Source organism: Rhinopithecus roxellana, chromosome 20 (assembly GCF_007565055.1).
Source record: "Rhinopithecus roxellana isolate Shanxi Qingling chromosome 20, ASM756505v1, whole genome shotgun sequence".
Taxonomy (NCBI): Eukaryota; Metazoa; Chordata; class Mammalia; order Primates; family Cercopithecidae; genus Rhinopithecus; species Rhinopithecus roxellana.
Genome location: NC_044568.1, coordinates 46,719,989 through 46,740,563, shown reverse-complemented (window position 1 = coordinate 46,740,563; position 20,575 = coordinate 46,719,989). Strand labels below are relative to the sequence as shown.

The 20,575-nt window shown below is 41.6% G+C and overlaps 1 protein-coding gene across 1 annotated transcript in view; it reads right to left on the bottom strand.

Annotated features, from left to right (window-relative positions):
* Window positions 1-18,304: 18,304 nt before the first annotated feature.
* The window catches only part of ACSM2B (acyl-CoA synthetase medium chain family member 2B), a 36,789-nt gene continuing 34,518 nt past the window's right edge, over window positions 18,305-20,575 (bottom strand). The window contains exon 14 of the mRNA XM_010388563.2: window positions 18,305-19,382. Within this exon, the coding sequence (XP_010386865.2) occupies window positions 19,278-19,382 (105 nt within the window). The 3' untranslated portion in view covers window positions 18,305-19,277. The remainder of the gene's footprint in view (window positions 19,383-20,575) is intronic.

Here is a 20,575-nt window from a genome sequence, read left to right as displayed (position 1 = left end):
TAAAGAAGGTCAATGAGATGCAAGAAAACACTCCTAAACAACTAAATGAAATTTAAAAAAACAACAACGCATAAAAGTTTTTCTTGCAGGGCATGGTGGCTCATGCCTGTAATTCCAGCACTTTGGGAGGCCAAGGCAAGTGGATCACTTGAGGTCAGAAGTTCGAGACTAGGCTGGCCAACATGGTGAAACTTCAACTCAACTAAACATACAAAAATTAGCCAGGTGTGATGGCACAAGCCTGTAATCCCAGCTACTTGGGAGGCTGAGACAGGAGAATTGCTTGAACCCAGGAGGTGGAGGTTGCAGTGAGCCGAGATCCTGCCACTGCACTCCAGCCTGGATGACAGAGTAAAAGCCTGTCTCAAAAACAACAACAACAACAATGACACCTTTTGGCAGTGTACCATTATTATTTTTTAATAGAATCTTTAGAATTTTTCTACATATAAGATCCTGTCATCTGCAAACAGAACTAATAAATTCAGTAACTTTGTAGGACATAAAACCAACATACAAAAATTAATAGTGTTTCTATACACTAACAATGAACTATCTAAAAAAGTAATCAAGAAAACAATTCCATTTATAATAGTGGAAAAATAAAACACTTAGAAATAAATTTAACTAAGGAAAGTAAAATACCTGCACACTGGAAACTATAAAACACTGATGAAAAAAATTGAAGAAGACACAAATAAATGGAAAGATATCCTGTGTTCATGGTTTGTTCATGGATTATCATGTTGATCTATGGACTCAATGTAATCCTTGTCAAAATTCCAATGATATTTTTCACAAAAATAGGAAAAAAAAATTCTAAAATTCATATGGAACCATGAGAGATCTGAAATACTCCAAATATCCTTGAACAAAAGGAGCAAAGCTGTAGGCACCACACTCCCTGACTTCAGTATATTACAATATACTACAAAATTATAGTAATTAAAACAGCATATTATTGTCTTAAAAACAGATACACGCATTAATGCAATACAATAGAGCCCAGAAATAAACTCATGCATTTACAGTCAATTGATTTTTGGCAAACTTCCTCAGATAACGTAATGAAGAAAGGACAGTCTCTTTAATAAATGGTACTAGGAAAGCTGGATATCCACATGCTGAATAATTAAATTGGATATCTTATCTCACACCATATACAAAAATAGACTCAAAATGGATTATAAACGTGATATCTGAAGCTGTAAAAGTATTAGAAGAAAACATAGGAGAAAATCTCCATGACCTTGGTCTGGGCAATGATTTCTTGAATATGAAACCAGAAGCACAGGAAGCAAAAGCAAAAATGGATGAATGAAACTACATCAAACTGAAAAGTTTCTGTACAGCCATGAAAACAATCAACAGAACAAAGAGGCAATCTAAGGAATTAGAGGATATATTTGCAAACTATACATCAGATGAGAAGTTAATATCCAATATATATAAAGCACTCAAACAACTCAATAGTAAGAAAACAACTAATCTGATTGTAATATGAGCAAAAGATCTGAATAGACATTTTACAAAAGAAGACAAACAGATGGCCAACAGGTATATTTAAAATGCTCAAAATCACTAATCATCAGAGAAATGTAAATAAAATTACACTGAGCTATCTATCACCTCACACCTGTTAGAATGGCTATTATCAAAAAGATGAGAAATAATAAGCTTTGGAGAGGAAGTGGAGAAAAGGGAATAATTTAAAGTGTATAAGAATACACTGTTGGTAGGAATTTAAATCAGTAAGCCAGTACGGAAAGCATTATGAAACTTTTTCAAAAAATTAAAAATAGAATTGTCATATGATAGTTCTATTCCCACTACTGGCTATATAATATTATATATTCCCACCACTGGGCATGTAAATCTCATGTCCTCACATTTCAAAACCTATCATGCCTTCCCAACAGCCCCAAGTCTTAATTCATTTCAGCATTAACTAAAAAATCCAAGTCCAAAGTCTCATCTGAGACAAGGTGAGCCCCTTCCACCTATGAGCCTGTAAAATCAAAAGCAAGTTAGTTACTTCCTAGATACAATGAGGGTACAGGCATTGCATAAATACACACATTTCAAATTGGCCAAAATGAAGGGGCTACAAGCCCCATGCAAGTCTGAAATCCAACAAGGCAGTCATTAAATCTTAAAGTACCAAGTCAAAATGATCTCCTTTGACCCCTTGTCTCTCATTCAGGTCACACTGATGCAAGAGGTGGGCTCCCACAACCTAGGGCGGCTCTACCCTTGTGGCTTTGCAGGATGCAACCCACATCCCAGCTGGTTTCATGGCCTGGCATTGAGTGTCTGTGTTTTTTCCAGGCACACGGTGCAAGCTGTCAGTGGATCTACCATTCTGGGTTCTGGAGGGTGGTAATCTTCTTTTCACAGCTCCACTAGGCAGTGTCCCAGTGGAAACTCTGTGTGGGGGCTCTTACCCCACATTTCCCTTCTGCACTGCCCTAGCAGAGGTTCTGCATGAGGGCTCCACCCCTGCAGCAGACTTCTTCCTGTACATCCAGATGCTTCCATACATCCTCTGAAATCTAGGCGGAGCTTTCCAAACCTCAATTATTGACTTTTGTGCACCTGCAGGACCAACACCATGTGGTAGCTGCCAAGACTTGAGGCTTGCACCCTCTGAAGCCATGACCTTAGCTGTACCTTGGCCCCATTTAACCATGGCTGGAGTGACTGGGACACAGGGCACCAAATCTTGGGGCTACACATAGCAGGGGGTACCTGGATCTGGCCAAGGAAACCACTTTTTCCTCCTAGGCCTTCAGGCCTATGGTGGAAGGGGCTGCCATTAAGGTGTCTGACATGCCCTGGAGACATTTTCCCCAGTGTCTTGGAGATTAGCATTTGCTTCCTCTTTATTTATGCAAAGTAACTGATTTCCTCCCAGAAAATGGGTTTTTGTTTTCTACTGCATCATCAGGCTGCAAATTTTTCAAATTTTTATGCTCTCCTTCTTCTTGAATGCTTTGCTGCTTAGAAATTTCTTCCACCAGATACCCTAAATAATCTCTCTCAAGTTCAAAGTTCCACAGATCTCTAGGGCAGGGGCAAAATGCCATCAGTCTCTTTGGGTAGCAAGAATGACCTTTACTCCAGTTCCCAAGAAATTCCTCATCTACATCTGAGACCACCTCAGCCTGGACCTTATTGTTAATACTATCAGCATTTTGGTCAAAGCCATTCAATAAGTCTCTAGGAAGTTCCAAGCTTTCTCACATCTTTCTGTCTTCAGAGCTTCCAAGTTTCTAGAAAGTTCCAAACTTTCCCATATTTTCCTGTCTTCTGAGACCTCCAAACTGTTTCAACCTCTGTGTGTTACTCAGTTCCAAAGTTGCTTTGACCTTTTTGGGTATCTTTAAAGCAGTGCCCCACTACCTGGTATCAATTTACTGTATTAGTCCGTTTTCAAGCTGCTATAAAGACATACCTGACAATGGGAAATTTATGAAGGAAAGAGGTTTAATGGACTCAGAGTTCCACATGGCTGGGGAAGCCTCACAATCATAGCAGAAGATGAAGAGCAAAGGGACATCTTAGGGACATCTGTCATGGTGGCAGGAAGGAGAGAGCATCTTCAGGGAAACTCCCCTTTATCAAACCGTCAGATCTTGTGAAACTTATTCACTATCGTGAGAACAGCACAGGAAAAACCCATTTCCATGATTCAGTTACCCCCCACCAGGTTTCTCCCATGGCACATGGGGATTATCACAATTCACAGTGAGATTTTGGTGGGGACACAGAGCCAAACTGTATCACTGACTAATGCAAATACTATTCAGGCTTTAAAAAGAAGGAAATCCTGTTATTTGCAACAACATGGAGAAATCTGGAGGGCATTATGCTAAGTAAAATAAGTCAGGAACATAAAGACAAATATCACATGATCTAATAATCCAATTTATATGTGAAATCTAAAAAAGTCAAACTCATAGAGCCAGGAAGTAGAATGTTGGTTACCAGGGGGTTGGGTAGGGGTAACAGTGAGTTGGGCGAAATGGAGAGGTGTTTGTTAAAGAATACAAAGACATGGAATCAACCTAAATGCCCATCAACAGTGGCCTGGATAAAGAAAATGTGATACATATACACTGTGGAATACTATGCAGCCATAAAAAAGAATGAGATCATGTCCTTTGCAGCAATATGGATGGACTAGAGGCCATTATCCTAAACTAATTAACACGGGAACAGAAAACCAAATACCACATGTTTTTACTTATAAGTGGGAGCTAAACATTGAGTACATGTGGACATACAGATAAGAATAACAGATAATGGGGCCTACTTGAGGGCAAAAGGTCAGGAGGGTGAGGATCGAAAAACTACCTATCAGGTACTATGCTTATTACCTGGGTGACAAAACAGTCAGTACACCAAACCCCCACAACATCCAATTTACTTATGTAACGAACCCGCACCTGTATTCCCCAAGCTAACATAAAAAACAAAACAAAACAAAACCCTACGGTGCTTCCAAATGTCCTTGGAGCAAATTTTGAACTCTATAATGCAGTCTACTCTGCCCTCTGACTAACTGTCCTGCCATTATCTCCTGGGGAGAAAAGCCTTCATGTCCTGCTTTAAGGCTGCCCTAACAAAGTAACACAGGATAGGTGGCTTAAACAACATGATTGATTGTCTCACAGTGCTGGAGGCTGGAAGTCCACAATCAAGATACTGGCAGGGTTTGTTCCTTCTGAGGGCTGCGGAGAAAGAAAGGATCTGTTCCAGGCCTCTCTCCTTGGTTTGTGGATGCCTATCTTCATGTTCACGTAATGTCAGCCTCGTTAATGTGCATCTCTGTGTCTAGATTTCTTCTTTTTGTAAGTGCACCAGTCATACTGAGTTAGGGCCCATCCCAATGACCTCATGTTAACATAATTATCCTTGTAAAGACCCTATTTCCAACTAAGGTCACATTCTAAGGTATTGGGGATTGGAACCTCAAAATATGAATTTGGGAAGAGGGCATACAATTCAACCCATAAAAAGTACAGCATGTTCTTTCTTTCTCTCTCACTCCCTGTCTCCATCTTTTCTTACTCTCCTCCAGTCTTTTGACATTTTTTTCAGGCGTTACTATTCACCACTGTCTATTTTCCTGGGGCTCACTCTAACCTGTTCTCTCTGCCTGGAGCATTCCCCGGATCTTCATAGGAAGGTTCCTTCTCTTCACTCTTATCTCTCAGAGAGGTCTTCTCTGGCCAACCTACCCAAGACCAGTCCCTCCTTCTGCTCCATCAAGCTATCCATTTTTCCTGTTTGATTTTCTTTGTCACATTGTCCATCATCTGAAATAGTCTTTTAAAATTTGCCTACTTGATGTTGCACGTGTTCCTGTATAGAATGTAAGTTTCATGAAGACAGGGAGTTGGACTCTTTTCATTATAGCTGTGCCCCACCTCCTACCACAGAGCTTCATGCTTAGTAAGTCCTTGTGGTGGATTTAAGGATGGCTGCAAATTCTTTGGCAACCTTCTGATTGAAAGATGGGGCTATTTCTGGCGGTCACCCTTGAATCTTTGCTGGCTTGTGATATCTTTTCTCTAAGAGAATGTCGTAGACATAGCTATACTGGTTTAGGCCTAACATTGAACCAGACTGGCAATCTATGCCATGGTCTCAGAGAGTCTGGGCCACCATAAAAGAAGCCAGACTACCCATGAAGGGCCCTGATACGGTTTGGCTCTGTGTCCCCACCCAAATCTCATGTTGAATTATAATTCCCAATGTTGGGGAAGGGATCTGCTGGGAGGTGATTTGATCATGGAGGTGGATTTTCCCCTTGCTGTTCTCTTAACAGTGAGTAAGTTCTCATGAGATCTGATGGGTTAAAAGTGTGTAGCTAGTTTAAAAATTATTTGGGAGTGATGATGTGTGCCTGTAGTCCCAGCTACTTGGGAGGTTGAGGCAAATGGATTGTTTGAGGCTAGGAGTCACACATTAAGTTGTGATTGCCCCGCTGCACTCCAGCCCAGGTGACAAAGTAAGATCCTGTTTAAAACAAACAAACACTAAAAAACTGTTAAAAGTACATGAATCCAGTTTCTCAATTGGAAAACAAAAGACAGTACTCTATTTTATTATATCCCAGAAATATTCTATCCCTCAAAATAGAAAAAAATAGCAATCACTGATTTTTACTTGCTTAATTTTCTCCATGCTACTTATCACAGCCTATTCTATTTTGTATTTTGCTTATAAATCTTAATTATTGTGTGCCTCTGCCTCTGCCTCCCACATTCCCTACAAGTAGACTGAGTTCTGTGAGGTAGAAAACTTTTTTTTTTAAATGGAGATACAGGTCTTGCTTGAGTTCAGTGGCACTGTGGCCTATACCTCCTGGGCTCAAATGTACACCACCATGCAAGGCTAATTTCATTTATTTTTTATTTTTCATAGAGATGGAGCCCCCTGTGTTGCCTAGGCCTGTCTCAAACTCCTAAACTCAAGTGATCCTCCTGCCTCTACCTCCCAAACTGCTGGGATTAAAGGTGAGCCACTATGCTTGGCCGGAAACTGTTGTTGTTTGTTGTTGTTGTTGTTTAAAAAGCTGTGTCCCAGGGCATAGGGTAATATCAGGCACTAGCGGTTGCTTGTCAGATAAATGAAAGCAAGACTTTGGGTGCCACCTGGTGGAAAAAGCAGCTATTAGCAATTGGGTTTTGCCTGTTTTTCTTTTGCAGCTATATTGGTTGGGTGTGTCTGGGAATCTTGGAAGAGTGGTGGGGGTAGCGACCAGGACACACCTTCGGCCAGGTGTGTCCTTGTCGCCACCTTTGGCTAGTTGAGCTATATTTATCAGGTCTGGCTCTGCCAAAGAAGCTCAATCTTTGGCTAGTACCATCTTTAGAAGGAAACAGTTAACTTGGAAATCAGCTGGACTGCTGCAAATGAGAAACTCTACAGTGTTAAGGCACTATGTACTAAGGTAACTAAGGGCATTGAGATGAAGATTTCATTTTCAGAAAATAATAAAGTTGCTAAAGCTGAGATCTGTCCTCATGCCATTTAATCACATTATTACTAGATTGGCCCTGGAGCCACCAAGAACCAGCTCACTGTCTGGTCTGTTCTGTACCCCATACTGTGATTCAGGAAATCCAAGTCTGTTACCAAAGCCAATTATTGAGAGGTGAGAGCCCCTGGGCCTATCTCCTTCCAAGGTGACCGTGCCCTGGCAGAGAGCCCCTGAACACCAAGACGGCATCTGGCTTCTAGGGTAATACCAGCTGAAATGCTGATCTATGTGCCCAGGTCAGAATCATAGTGGCAGACATTCCTGAGGCTTTTCCTGTTCTGCTCAGACTGCTAGAGAGATGAAGAGAGGACCTAACAGCTAGCGAGTTCTCTCTTGCAGCAGAGGCCAGAGGGAGCTCCAACAGAGTGTTAACTATAGCACACATAAGTAAGAACAGAGATGATAACTAAGCTCTCCACCATCTGGCTCCCTCCATATTCTCCCTCAGATATCACTGGAAAGATTCACAAATAGCCAGTGTTATTTACTGCTGGGGAGGAGAACTGTGATAGTGGTGGGTGAGTGTTTTTACTAAAATTCTTTAACAGCTTCTGAGCATCCTTTGGTATTAGGTATATGAAAGGTAAACAAAATGACAAGAGAAGACAATGATGGTTCTTTGAGGATGGTGCTATCACTTAGTAGGCCTCTTTCTGAATTACAAGTTTCAGATATCATGTTCTTTCATAAATTCTTCTGCTTAGCTTGCTGGGGTGTCTAATCCTCCCTCTGACCCAAATAAATTGTGGGTCATTTGATTGGATGGGCTCTTCATCCAGTTCACAGTCCCATAATCTCTGTTTCTCTTATTCCAGGACCCTCTTCTTTTTAGAGTATCCAGCTTCTGTATGGACATAGGAGATGGGAGGTCATCCAAGACTGGATTAAAAAAAATGACCAAAACAAAATCTTGACTCCATCAAAAAGCTGGATCTTCATATCTGTGCATACCTTCCTCTCCCTGCCCAACCTCCAATGCCTGCTAATTTCTCCCCTTTGCATCCTCTTCTGTGGGCAGCCAACCTCTCTTGATTGACTGATCAAAGGTATACAAAATGAAGCAAGGGGTTATTTCTGTTCATGGCCTCCAGATTGCAGAGGCAGCTTCATTCACTTGCCCCAACCCGTCTTTCACACTAGCACCTCTTAAACATTCATTTCTTCCTAGTTGTTTACCTGAACCCTGATAGGTGCTTCCACAGACATGGTCTGCTGCAATCTCTAGTGCATCTTGGTGGTGATACCGGATCATTCTTATTGACTGGATGAGGTAACTGAAGTTCAGTATGGGCAGGCACTTCTCATTAGTAACAGAACTAGAACTCAGACTCGTAGCCTTCAGCTCTAAAATTAGCTACTTTTCCCATGGATCCTTGACTACTTCCTTTTAGGTAAAATGACACTACTTGCCCTGCCCTTTGGGTTTTCCTCGTGGTTCCATCCTTCGCTTCTCCTCCTATTCAAATGTTTATCAAACTTCAGCCATCGATTCCTCACCTGCATTGATTTTTTTTTGCTACAATCATACACTGTTACCTCTCTTTTTATTTACTCAATGTCTTTTACATTGCTTCTCTTAAAAATATTTTCAAAGAAAAAATACATTAATGAAAATGCTCTGAATTCCTACTACAGTTAAAACATAAGTTTTACATGCCACAAACAAATAAAATGAAAAGTGAATACAATAAAATCACAAATGCTAATGTTATTATGTCTCATTTGGGTATAGTTGCCTGCCAATTATTTGAAATTAGTCTTGTTCTCTTTTTGTTAAAGAAAACACTAAGGTTTTATCAGTTACTTACCACTATCATATTGTCAGATAACAAACAACTCTCAAATCTCAGTGGCCAACTCATTTTTTCTCTCACAGATCTGCAGGTTGTCTGGGGAGGCTCTGCTTTAGGCTAAGGGTCAGGTTTAAGTCTTTTCTGGAAGGCTTTCTTTGGGAGACTTCTGACCCTCCAAGGTAGGCTCCTCTCATGAAGATGGCAGATGCCTCACAAATAAATACAAACCATGTACACATGTTTAAAAAGTCCACTTGTGTTAAGCTCACAAACATTCCAGTAGCCAAAAAGCTATCAAACCAGCTCAACCTCAATGGAACAGAGAATGATTTTCTTCCCATGGGGTGTGGTGTGCAGTAAATAGAGATTAAATATTTGCTGAATAACAAATATACTCTACCACAAAGGATGAAAGGGTGTAGAAATAGCAAAACAAACTTTCTGGGATAATTGAAAAGAACTGGAAAAGGACTGCCTTAGACCAATCATAATTTATGTCCTAGTGGTGAGCTCCCTGCTATTCTGACCAAAATTAGAGGTCTTTTAGCAAGAAGCAAGGTGTAATACAGGTAGGTGGTTGTGGGGAGTGGCTGTTGGGTAGGAGAAAAATGAGTTTGCAGCAGTTTTTCAGTTTCCTACCTCTTTTTCAAATTGCTTCTCTAATTCTGTATCTTTTCTTTTGTTCTTTCCCCTTCATGTTTATTAAAAGAGTGAACTACATTAGCGATTCCTGTTTCTTTTCACTTCTCACTGAAAAGCTCACAACTATCAGTCTCCTACCCATAATTACTCCATTGAACTATTTTTTGTTTGGGTTTTGATAATAACTTATCTAATATTCTTGCTGCCAAGTGCAATAGATCCCTTTTGACTCTTCCTCATGGCTGTTCTTGGCAGTTGACATGGTTTGGCTGTGTCCCCACCCAAATCTCATCTTGAATTGTAGCTTGCTCAGGGCTGGCCCGGGGCTCCCCCTTGCCTGGCTTATGGCCCTGCCTTGTGGGGGCACCTCCAGGAGTGGATTGCAGGTTCCAGAACTGGTCATCAGGAGAGTCAGGCTTGGCAGTCACCCTGATGTGTGGTGGGCCCTCTGGAAGTGCAGGAACCTAGTGCTCTCAGCAGGGTGGGTGCGATGGCCATACTGCTGGCCAGGTCCCTGAAGTGGGTGCTGCTCCATCCTCTTGCTCTGGGCTCCTGAAGTGCTGCCAAAGCTCCATGCCCCAGTCCTGGCACCCGTGTTCCATGTGCAAGCACCGCACCACCCTGGGCCCAGTTCCACCTTGGGACCCCCTCTCTGCCAGACCTCACTGCTCCTCCACCAGCAGGCAACTCAGGTTGGACCCATCACAACAGCTTCCAGGGCTTCCAGGGGCAGCCTCAGGGCCTGTCTACCTCTTCTCCATGCCCTCCTTACAGTGGCAGCGAGCAAGAGTGGTGATGTGGGGTCAGGGTCTGGAGTGGTGGAGGCTCGGGTCCTGGGGGCTGGTCCTGCCTGGTCACACAAAGGTGGGGTTGGTGCAGTTAGCTGCCTTGGGGATGTAGGACACAGGGGTCCCCCCACTGCCACTGCTGCTCTCACAGTTGCTCCTGCCACCACCACTTGCACCTCCCCACTACAGATGGCATGGGCCACTCCAGATGGCCCGCCACTGCCATCAATCCCCCCTCTGAAGACGTACATCTAGCTGCTGTAAGGATAAGGATGATGACCACTCTTAACTGCTTCATGCTGACATGGAGTATTGTTTTGGGGAAAACGGCACTTGGATCTCTCTCAGAGACCTATCTAAGGATCCCTGGTTAAAAGGCAGCTATTGTGTGAGGCTTCAGTTGCATTACTGCTTGGAGTTTGATGGCCCATCCCTCTTGTCTCTTCTGAGCTGCAGTCATAAATCACTGGTTGGTTCACAGGAATATACTTTACTCAATTGTCAAAAGCTGCAAATAGCTCAAAAGAACGGCTTCTTTGACTCTGAAAAGCAAAACAAAGGATCAGCAATGTTCTAAGCAAAAAGTCAAAAATATTACTTCAGTCTTCCATTAGTTCAATCCACCCAGTCAACTCTTGTTTGCAATCTCTAAAGTTATCAAAAACCTGCACTTGAGGACTATAACCCATCTTTTGAAGGGGATCAAAACAAGACAATTGTCTGTGAATGTCAAAATGTCCTAAGTTAGTTACAGTAAAAAACACGATTGACAAAGAAATTTAGTCACCTCTGTGGTCTACAATAACCCAACACAATAACCCCAATTATGATTAATAACACATACTCAGACATCAGAGTTTTAGAAATCCCATACTATTTTAGAATACATATTAACATTTTTCACTAAAATATAACCTGAAAATTAAACACCACCTTATTTTGACAATCCTATGTAACGAAACATGTCAAATAATCCTGTTTACTTCTCCTTTGGATGCTCCAGGGGCCCTCTGTAGCATCCAAAAGTTAAGGGTTAGAAAAGACAATTTCAAAGCTGAAATTTGATATTGGGAAGCCTACCAAATACGTTGAAAGCTTAAAACACTTAATAGAATTTCAGGTTACCATAGGTCATCCATTTAGCTAAAATAGATAATTTAAATTTTGAAAAACAAAAATCTTTACTCATTAAGAGAGAAGACCAAGTTTTCAAAGCCATCTAACTCTTGTCCTTCCCTTCTTTTTTTGGAAGTTTATTCACAAGGCAAAAAAAAATCTTTCATTACACTAAAATCTTGTTCAAGTGAGAGAAAGCCAAATTTCACCCTTGCATTAGTCAACTATTAATGTCAACCTCAATTTTTTGTAATGAAACCTTACAGACAAATCCATCCAATCTGAGTTTGACCATGAAGTGAGATTCTTATAAACCTTTTATAACCCTTTACACCTTCTACAATTTGTTCAAACCTTTAACGTTTAAGGAATTCTTTAACCCTCTAAACTTAGGCAGAAATTTACATTCCCATGCCTTCTTATAATCTTTTACCAAAACCACATTTTACTCTCCTTACACACTTTGCATGTAAATCTATCCTCAGTAGTCTCAATTACATATTACAAAGTTAACTCTCAGCCATTTTAATTTTGGTTTAAAACCTGGTAAGTTATTTTAATTATGTGTTAGGTGTGGATAAGATCTGACTCTCTCCAGCATAGTTAGGGGTGTGGTTAACTCCATATGTCCCCAGGCCTTACCAAACTGTAAAGCAGGCAAGTTGAACTGTTTTCAAAAGCCAAAGAAGCAGTTTATGACCTTAAACCATTTAGCAAGCCTAATATCTGAATTATTTCAGGTATAAACTGCATGTCTACATAATTTGGATCACATGTGTACATTTTGAAGACATTTTCATTTTATGAATAATCTTTAAAACTGTTTTTATTTCTCAAAGATTAAAGTCATGTCAACTAAAAGGCATTAGAGCTTCTATTTTTGTTAAGAATATTTGATATAAGCACTTATTTTTCCCTCAGCCACTCAATTAGAGCTCTTTTATATAAACATCACACACATAACACATACATAACTACACAGACAGACAGAAGGAAATCCAGGAGTTGTCAGATTTTTCATGTGCTAATCTCTTAATTGGATTACTGGCCTGAGAGTTGAGCCCTTCAAAAAACAGGACTAGGAAAACATGCAGTTTCTAAGGCCTAATAGGCACAGATTTTGAGAGAGATCCATCTGCCTCTAATTCCTGGGGTTCTGTGAGGGTAACAGGTTTTTCCCAAAACAGGGTCAGTGGTGCCTCCTCCATTTTCCCAAAGAGTCCCAGGCCATCAGAAGTTATCTTGGGGCCTCTCATGTGTGCAGTAAGAGTGGCAAGACAAAATGGGGGAAAATAATTCAGTGAACTGAGAAGAAAAAACCTTTTTTTCCGGAAAAACACCACCAAGAGACATCAAGTCCTTTTAAATATACCTATAGGTTGGATATCCATTTTAATTAAGCTGACTTTTAACCATAGCTCTCCTTTTTTAAGAAGTCCTTTTAAATCTCTTATTACCTGACCTTAGCCATGCCAAATGGCCACTACTTCTGGCTTTTGAGCTCATGGAGGGGCAGAGAACACGGTGATTTTTACCATTCTTGCAACCACTTTGCACAGAGAGACAGAGAGGCCAGAAGTGTGACTGGTAGGAACTTTTACCTTTTGCCTGCATGTCAGGCTTCTGGGTTCCCTTCCCCTGAGCCATGGAGTCCTGTGCAGGGGAACAGACAAAGAACAGCAGTCCCTCCTCAAGAGATTGCCAAGCAGTTTAAGATTTGAGGAAATTAAACTCTTCCCAGGATGTATCTAAGGGGAGTGTCCTGTGGTACAGAGACATGATTACCCATCTGTGAAGAGACGACACAGGAAGAAAAAAAAAAAGCATTTTTTTCCTTTCTCCAGAGTCTGAGGGCCAAAGGAGTTCCAGTGATTTAGGATACACTCATGAGGAGTGCAGTGCAGGCTGAAGATGATTGATTACCCATCTGGAAAGAGGGGAAAAAGGCATCCCTTTATTCCTTTCTCTTTCTAGGAAACACCCAGGGTACATAAAGGAGGGAAGAGAAGGCATTCCTTTCTTTCTTCTGACCCTATATCCCTGAGTCCAGTGACCTGTGAAGGTGCCGACCACGGGGGCAAGCGTGACCTTCACCCATGAAATGGGGAAGCGTAGCTGGCAGAAACATTCACACTCACCTGGGCGGTGCCTAAGCCTCCCACTGTCAGTAACCTTTAAGTTTCCTACCTCTTATCTATGTCATGGATGTGAGCATGACCTCCGTCCATGGAGTGGGAGGGCCTAATCCGCAGCAATAGGCATGCTCACCAGTGCTGTGCCCCTCGATTCCCACTGAAAGTAACCTTTGGTCTAGTGTTCCATTCCAGGGCTTCAAACCAAAGCTTGGGGAAAAAAGGTGCCTCAGGAGGGTGTATGGACCCATTAAATTAGTTCCAGGTGGCCCTCGCCAAATTGCAGCTAGCAACTGGAGGGGGCGGCTCCTCTGTTGCTTCCCTATCTTAAGCAGGTGGAGCTGTGGGACCAGGTCCTCCTCAAACAAGGGAGAGAAAGGGAGTCCCAATAATTGGGCACCCGGCCTAATAAGGTTCCTTGCAAAAGGAACCCCTCACATAGAAAAGCTCTGTGTATTCACAGGACTATTTTGACTCCTGACGTGGTGGAGGAAGGAGACCTGATGCCCCTCATGGTTGTGCCAAGAAAGGAGGGGGGTCCTAGATTGGAGAGGAGAACCGAAAGGTCCACTCCAGAGTCCAGGAGAAGGTCTGCCCTCTTTCCCTTGACCGCCAGAATCACCTGGAGCTCCTGGATGGCAATGGTGTTCTGAACTACCAGAGCTGGGGAAAGGAGCCCTGGGCCCCATCAGTACTGCTGCCCCATTTGGGATACTGGCCCTGGACCCAGTGACCCACATCTCTGGGGACAGTCCACCTTCAAATGATCCTTATGCAAACTTGACAGGATCGAAGTGGCCTCTGCCTGCTGTCCCAGCAGATTCCCTAGACCTTGGAGCAGAATGAAACCATTTCCACTATTCCCCTTCCACATTCTTCACCCACAGAATTTGTGAACATAAGGAAGTGGTTGTTTTAAGCTGCCATATTTTAGTGTAACTTGTTATACAGCAGTGTATAATCAGAATAGGTGGATGTATGTGTGTATTTAGGTGTGGATGACTCTATGTTTTCAGAGTTACTCAAAAGATAATGTTTGTAAGTGAAGACCAGAAAACCAGCAGAAAGGATAAAGTGGTCTAGCTTTGTCTGATCCTGAGAAAGGCGAGTTGGTGATTTCGTAGTAGTCATAGCAAAGCAGTCTTTGTGAAAGATACAGGCTGAATATTATGATTGCTTTGTCAAAGTCATAGGCAGAAGGAGATTAAAGTGGGGGGTGAGCAGAGAAGCGAGGCAGATTCTATACTATGGGTAGGGCATAGCTTTCCTTTAAAAGTGATGTGTTTCCATCATCAATCATTCCTGAGCCTGGAGAAGTTAACGAACTTGTGGATTGGGTGGTGAGTAAGCAGATGTGATCAAAAGCCTTCTCAGTACAGAATAAAAATAGCAGGCCACAGGTTAAAAGGAAAGACAGCCAGAGTTAGCAGGAAACTTCTTTAAAGGGGAATGGCACATAGATAATTAGTATCTAGGAAATCAGATTCTAATCACTCTACTAATTAAATCCTCTCTGTGCCTTTCACAGTGAGAGAGAGCCCTACTAGACAGATATTTTCTCCAGCAACTGAGGTCTCATTAGACAGGGTCCTGGGAAGAGCCAGTTGAAGTCTTGGCCTTTAATCAAGATTTCAATGAGAATGAATGGGCAGAAGGTCTATGTATGGAGAAAAAGGCTTTTAGGAAGAAGGAGGAAAGAGGCATTTAGGAATGTCAGAAGGTAGGCTCGATCTTTGCAAAAATTTGCTAGTTTGTATCTAAATGGGAAGTCTAATTTGGAGGTGTCTCATACCATCCTTTGTCCCTTTTCTCTGAAAGTTTTTCCCACTCCAAAGAAAATGGGCCCCTGTAGCCATATTTGTACTATGTGATAATCAGAGTACATGTGGGCAATTCACATGAGCTGGGTCAATCAGATTCATCCTCTCTAGAATTTAGTTAGTGGCACTGAAGCTGGAGGATGATGAAGCCAGAGGGTGGGAGAAGTCACTTTATGACATTAGTCTCAATACTTACAAGGAAAAAAAATGATACACATAGTTGGGGGCGGAAAACGAGATAGACATGTTGTAATCTGTTCCCACAGAGCTGGATAGAGTGACTTCCTGGGTTCCTAATGGTTCTGTTTTGTTTTCGTTTTCTAGTAGCTGGTTATGCCCTTATGAGGTCTGGTTGATTGCCCTTTTCCTCAGTCCTGTGAAATTATCCATGGGTCCTTGAAATAGAATACATTTTGCTAGTCTGAATAGGTTTATACATTTTGCAACTTAATGAAGCTTATTTAAGACAACATTTATGACAGACAATGGGCCAGGAGTTACTCCCAAATCTCACTTGCTTACTTAAAAGTTTCCATTCTTACTAACGACACCTTTATGTGATCCTGACATGATATGCTAATCAATGTATAATTCTAATAAATACCAGGAGCCTATGTAGTCTAGTCTTTGCATAATTTGGCAGTCTTAGAAACTAGAGTTCAAATCCTCAAAACTCAGTAATGTTTGCTTAAACAGAAACCAATGAAGTTTATTTAGATAACATGGTAATGGATTGGGGGTTCACACTGATTTTAATTGGAAATCTTCCTTTAAAAATTGGTTAGTTTCCCTCTATATCCAAAGTTTCTCAGTTATGGCATACTCTAAAATTTCTCCAACTCATTGGCCCTACACATCTCTACCCATCATTTTCCACTACTGCTGTCTTCCACTCCAACTCCGAGACAGAAGTCACCTCATGAAGCCACATCAAGTGCTTCTAAGGGAGCACCACGATCTCCCAACTGTGTATACCCCTTTCTTCCTTGCCGTCCACAGAAGCATCTATAAAATATAATTCTTTTTCACATCTCTTAAGATTGGGAGATTGAGGGGCTATTCACACTGGGAAAATGGGGATGAAATGTGAGGCCTTATCAGCAGATGATCATCCAGTATGAAGATGGTGAGACCTCCTGTGGCCTATGCAAGCATGCAGTGGATAGAGAAAACTAAACGTGAATCCAAGTATCAGAATGAGCAATATGCCTCATTTTAAATTCTTGGAAGCTTTCAGTTAAATGAGACTCCCTCAAACATTGATAAATTCAGATTGAGGAAAACAAAGTTTTGTATTTGATTAGCAGATTGCATTACTCTACTATGAGAAACAAATATCTGCAGTATTTCAGTGAACTACAGGAGGAGCATATCACAATATACCTGCTTTCTAGTGTATATTTTATAAGACGATTGTGTAATGGTTAACTTTATGTGTCAAGTTGACTGGGCCATGGGGATCTCAGACCTTTGGCCAAACATTATTCTGGGTATGTCTGTATTTCTGGATGAGATTGATATTTGAATCAGATTGGGTAAAGAATATTGCTCTCCCTAATGTGGGGGTGGGGGACTTATCCAAGCAATTAGAGACCTAGATAGAACAGAAAGGCTGAGTAAAAGGGAAGTCCTCCCGCCTGACTTCTTGAGCTGGAACACTGGTCATCTGCTGCCCTTAGACTGGGACTTACACCATTGGTTCTTCTGGGTCTCAGGTCTTCAGACTAAGACTGGATATACACATTGGCTTTCCTGGGTCTTCAGGTTCCAAGCTGTAGATCTTGGGAATTCTCAAACTACATAATTGTTTGAGCCAGTCTCTCTCTCTCTCTCTCTCTCTCTCTCTCTCTCTCTCTCTCTCTCTCTCTCTCTCTCTCTCTGTGTGTATACAGAGGATTCTTGACTTACAATGGTTCAACTTAGAATTTTTTTGACATTATAATACATTTACTGGGATGTAACCCCATCCTATGTTGTGGAGTACATATATGTGTATATTGGTTCTATTTCACTGGAGGACCCTAACAAGTACAGATTGAGAGAGCGGCTTTGCCAAGGTCCAGAAGCCAAAACAAGCAAATTGATGGAGTGAGTATAGAAATTGAAAGCATAGGTGTTGTATGCAGCTTGGCCTTTTTAGAATCTGGCTTTGTCATTTAATCTCTCTAAGTCTTAATTTCCTCCTTTGTAAAATGGAAAAAATAATAGTGCCTGAACCAAACTGTAATTGTGAACCTTAAGTAGGATTAATATGTGCATTTACTTGGGATAGTGCCTGACTCTTGGCAAGTGCTTGATGAATGATCAATATTATTATTACTATTGTTGTTATTATTACCAAGTCTTCTTAAGAAGAGTCACGGGCTCTGGCCGGGCGCGGTGGCTCAAGCCTGTAATCCCAGCACTTTGGGAGGCCGAGACGAGCGGATCACGAGGTCAGGAGATCAAGACCATCCTGGCTAACATGGTGAAACCCCGTCTCTACTAAAAAATACAAAAAACTAGCCGGGCGAGGTGGCGGGTGCCTGTAGTCCCAGCTACTCGGGAGGCTGAGGCAGGAGAATGGCATAAACCCGGGAGGCAGAGCTTGCAGTGAGCTGAGATCCGGCCACTGCACTCCAGCCCGGGCGACAGAGCAAAACTCCGTCTGAAAAAAAAAAAAAAAAAAAAAAAAGAAGAGTCACGGGCTCTCAGATAACCTTTGCTTTCTTCTCCTACTTACTTGAACTTGCTAGGAGCATTCATCCTCCATCTCTGAGTTGTAGGTACTCACCTCTCTCAATCTCCTGGACCATAGATCTGGTGTCCCAGAAGCCCCAGGAATTGAGGTGCTTGTTGTTCCTTCAATAAAACCACTGCTCCAGTCTCTCTCCATGGATTCCCCAACTCACAAACTGTTGGAAGCATACACGTACCTCATCCCTGCCTTTCTTTGTTTTTCCCAAAGACTACTGTCAGGATCTTGGTTTTAAAATTATTTTAATATTTGAGTCTAGGAAGAGTAGATAACACCAAAAACAAGGTATGGGTAGCTGATAACTTTGGCAGTGCTTACGTTGTTCTCACATCTATGATCTGAGGTCTGTAGATGCCATACAGAGGCGAAACAACGTGGTATTTATCATGCATCTGGGTCGGTGCCTGGCACATATCAAATGCTTAATAAATGGTGGTTCCCCTCTGACCCTGACAGTTGCAAGGTTTGGGGTGACTTGGGGATGATTCTAATGTCCCAACCCCACACACAAGTCTTCCTGTATGGAGGTCTTCTCCTAGGGTAAAAGAAGGTGCCACGGCCTTTCATTTCCTTCTCAAGCTCCAGTTTTATGCTTGACTTTGTCTATCTGTGGGAGTATTTATAAGATTTCCTCTTTTCTTCCCTCTCTTCCATTCTTCCTGTCTTCCATTACTTTTCTTTATCAGTTTTTTTTACTATTTTTATTTTTAATTTTTTTCTCTTCCTTTCTCCCTCTTTCTCCCTCTCTTTCTTATGTTCTTTTTCTTTCTTTTTTTTCTCTCTATTTCTTTTCTTTCTTCTCTTTATTTTTCTGATTCTCCCTCCAATTATTTTTCTTCTATCTTTTCTCCCCCTTCCATCTTCTCTTTCCTTTCTTCCTCCTTCCCTTGCTTCCTCTCTCCTTTCCTCCCTACTTTATTTCTTTTTCAGTTGCTTTCCCTGGCAGCTTTAATATTTCCCTGACTTACTTTTCTTTCCTTTATTTCTGTTACTCTCTCCTTTTCACTCTCTCTCATTCCTTCCCTTTCTTCTTTCAACATCTAACATGGTAATGTTTTGTGCTAATAACCAAGGCAAGACAAAAATTACATTCATGTTCTTTCATAAAGAATATCATATCATCACAGTAAGGCCAAGGGTCCAAAGGGAAAAGAAAGAGAAAGAAGAGGGGAATCCAAATGAATGGCTCCTACACGTATCACTGCGCACGGGCTTTCCCAGACATCTTCCACTCCTTGTCTCGAAGCTTGGTTCGTTGAATTTTCCCTGTGGAAGTCTTGGGCAGGTTCAAGACAAACTCTATCTGTTGAAAAAAAAATCGGTCCAGGGTGGGTGGTCTGTGACCACAGTGGGTTGCCTTTTTCAGAACTGCCGTAGAGTGAGGGGAAGTCCTTCAGGCTGGAGCCACTTCAGGGCAGCCTCTCTGTGCAATAAGAAGCTTCAGAAAGTGCTCTGGGATGAGGACAAGAAGAGGTTGGCTAGAATTGGGTATAAAGGTCTTTGACATATTTTCAGACAGAGGAGGAGCAGCATAACACACAACATGGCACAGCAGTCAGCCAGTTGAGCCTTGACATCAGTCTCTCTGGACCCCAGCTCCTCCTCTACCAATCATCTGGCTTTAACTAGGTCCTTGGCTTTGCTAAGACTCAGTTTCCCCACTGAGTAAGCTGGAGGATAATAGCAACTTCATTGGGTGATTGTGTGGACAAAAGGAAATTATGCAGGCTAAGTTACTGGCATGGAGTCAGCACTGAAAAATATTAGCCATTGTTATTAATCTGGATTAATCTGAGGTCTTTAGATATCTAAGAATTAGGATACCTCATTTTGAATTCCATATCAAACATTTCCTATTGATGCACCCTAAGCAAAACTATAAAATCTCTCCAATTTCACTATTTGCTCTTGTTAAAAGGAATGTTTGAAGTTGAGGATCCTCTATCTCTAATATTCCCAAATCCGAAGACATGGACGATGAAGACGCCTCATTGAGGCTTCCAATGATGTGGCTCAATTGCCTTGACATTGGTTTAAGCATCACATGGTTTTGAATTTAATAAAAATTAACCTTTTTTAACTTTAATTTAATAATAGGGATACTGAGATGGAAAAAGTATCTTCTTAGTGGCTGGTATAAGAATTCTTCTATAAGTCAAGACTGACTTTGTTGAGAAGGGTTTGTTCAAACCACAATGAAATGGAGCAGAGGTCAGCAAACTATGACCTGCAGGCAAAATACAGCCCATGTCCTGTTTTTATCAATAAAGTTTAATTGAAACAGTCATGCCCATTCATTTAGAAACTGTCAACCTTTAGCACTGCATGGGCAAAGTTGAGTAGTAGCCACAAAGAACATATAGCCTAAAATATTTACTATTTGTGCCCCGAAGGGTAGATAGAGAGTGGATGAAGGCCACAGGAGGTATCTGGATTTAATGCTAAGAAGGAAGCTACTCTGCTTGTCATGAAGAGAGAAGCAGAAGGGACTGGATG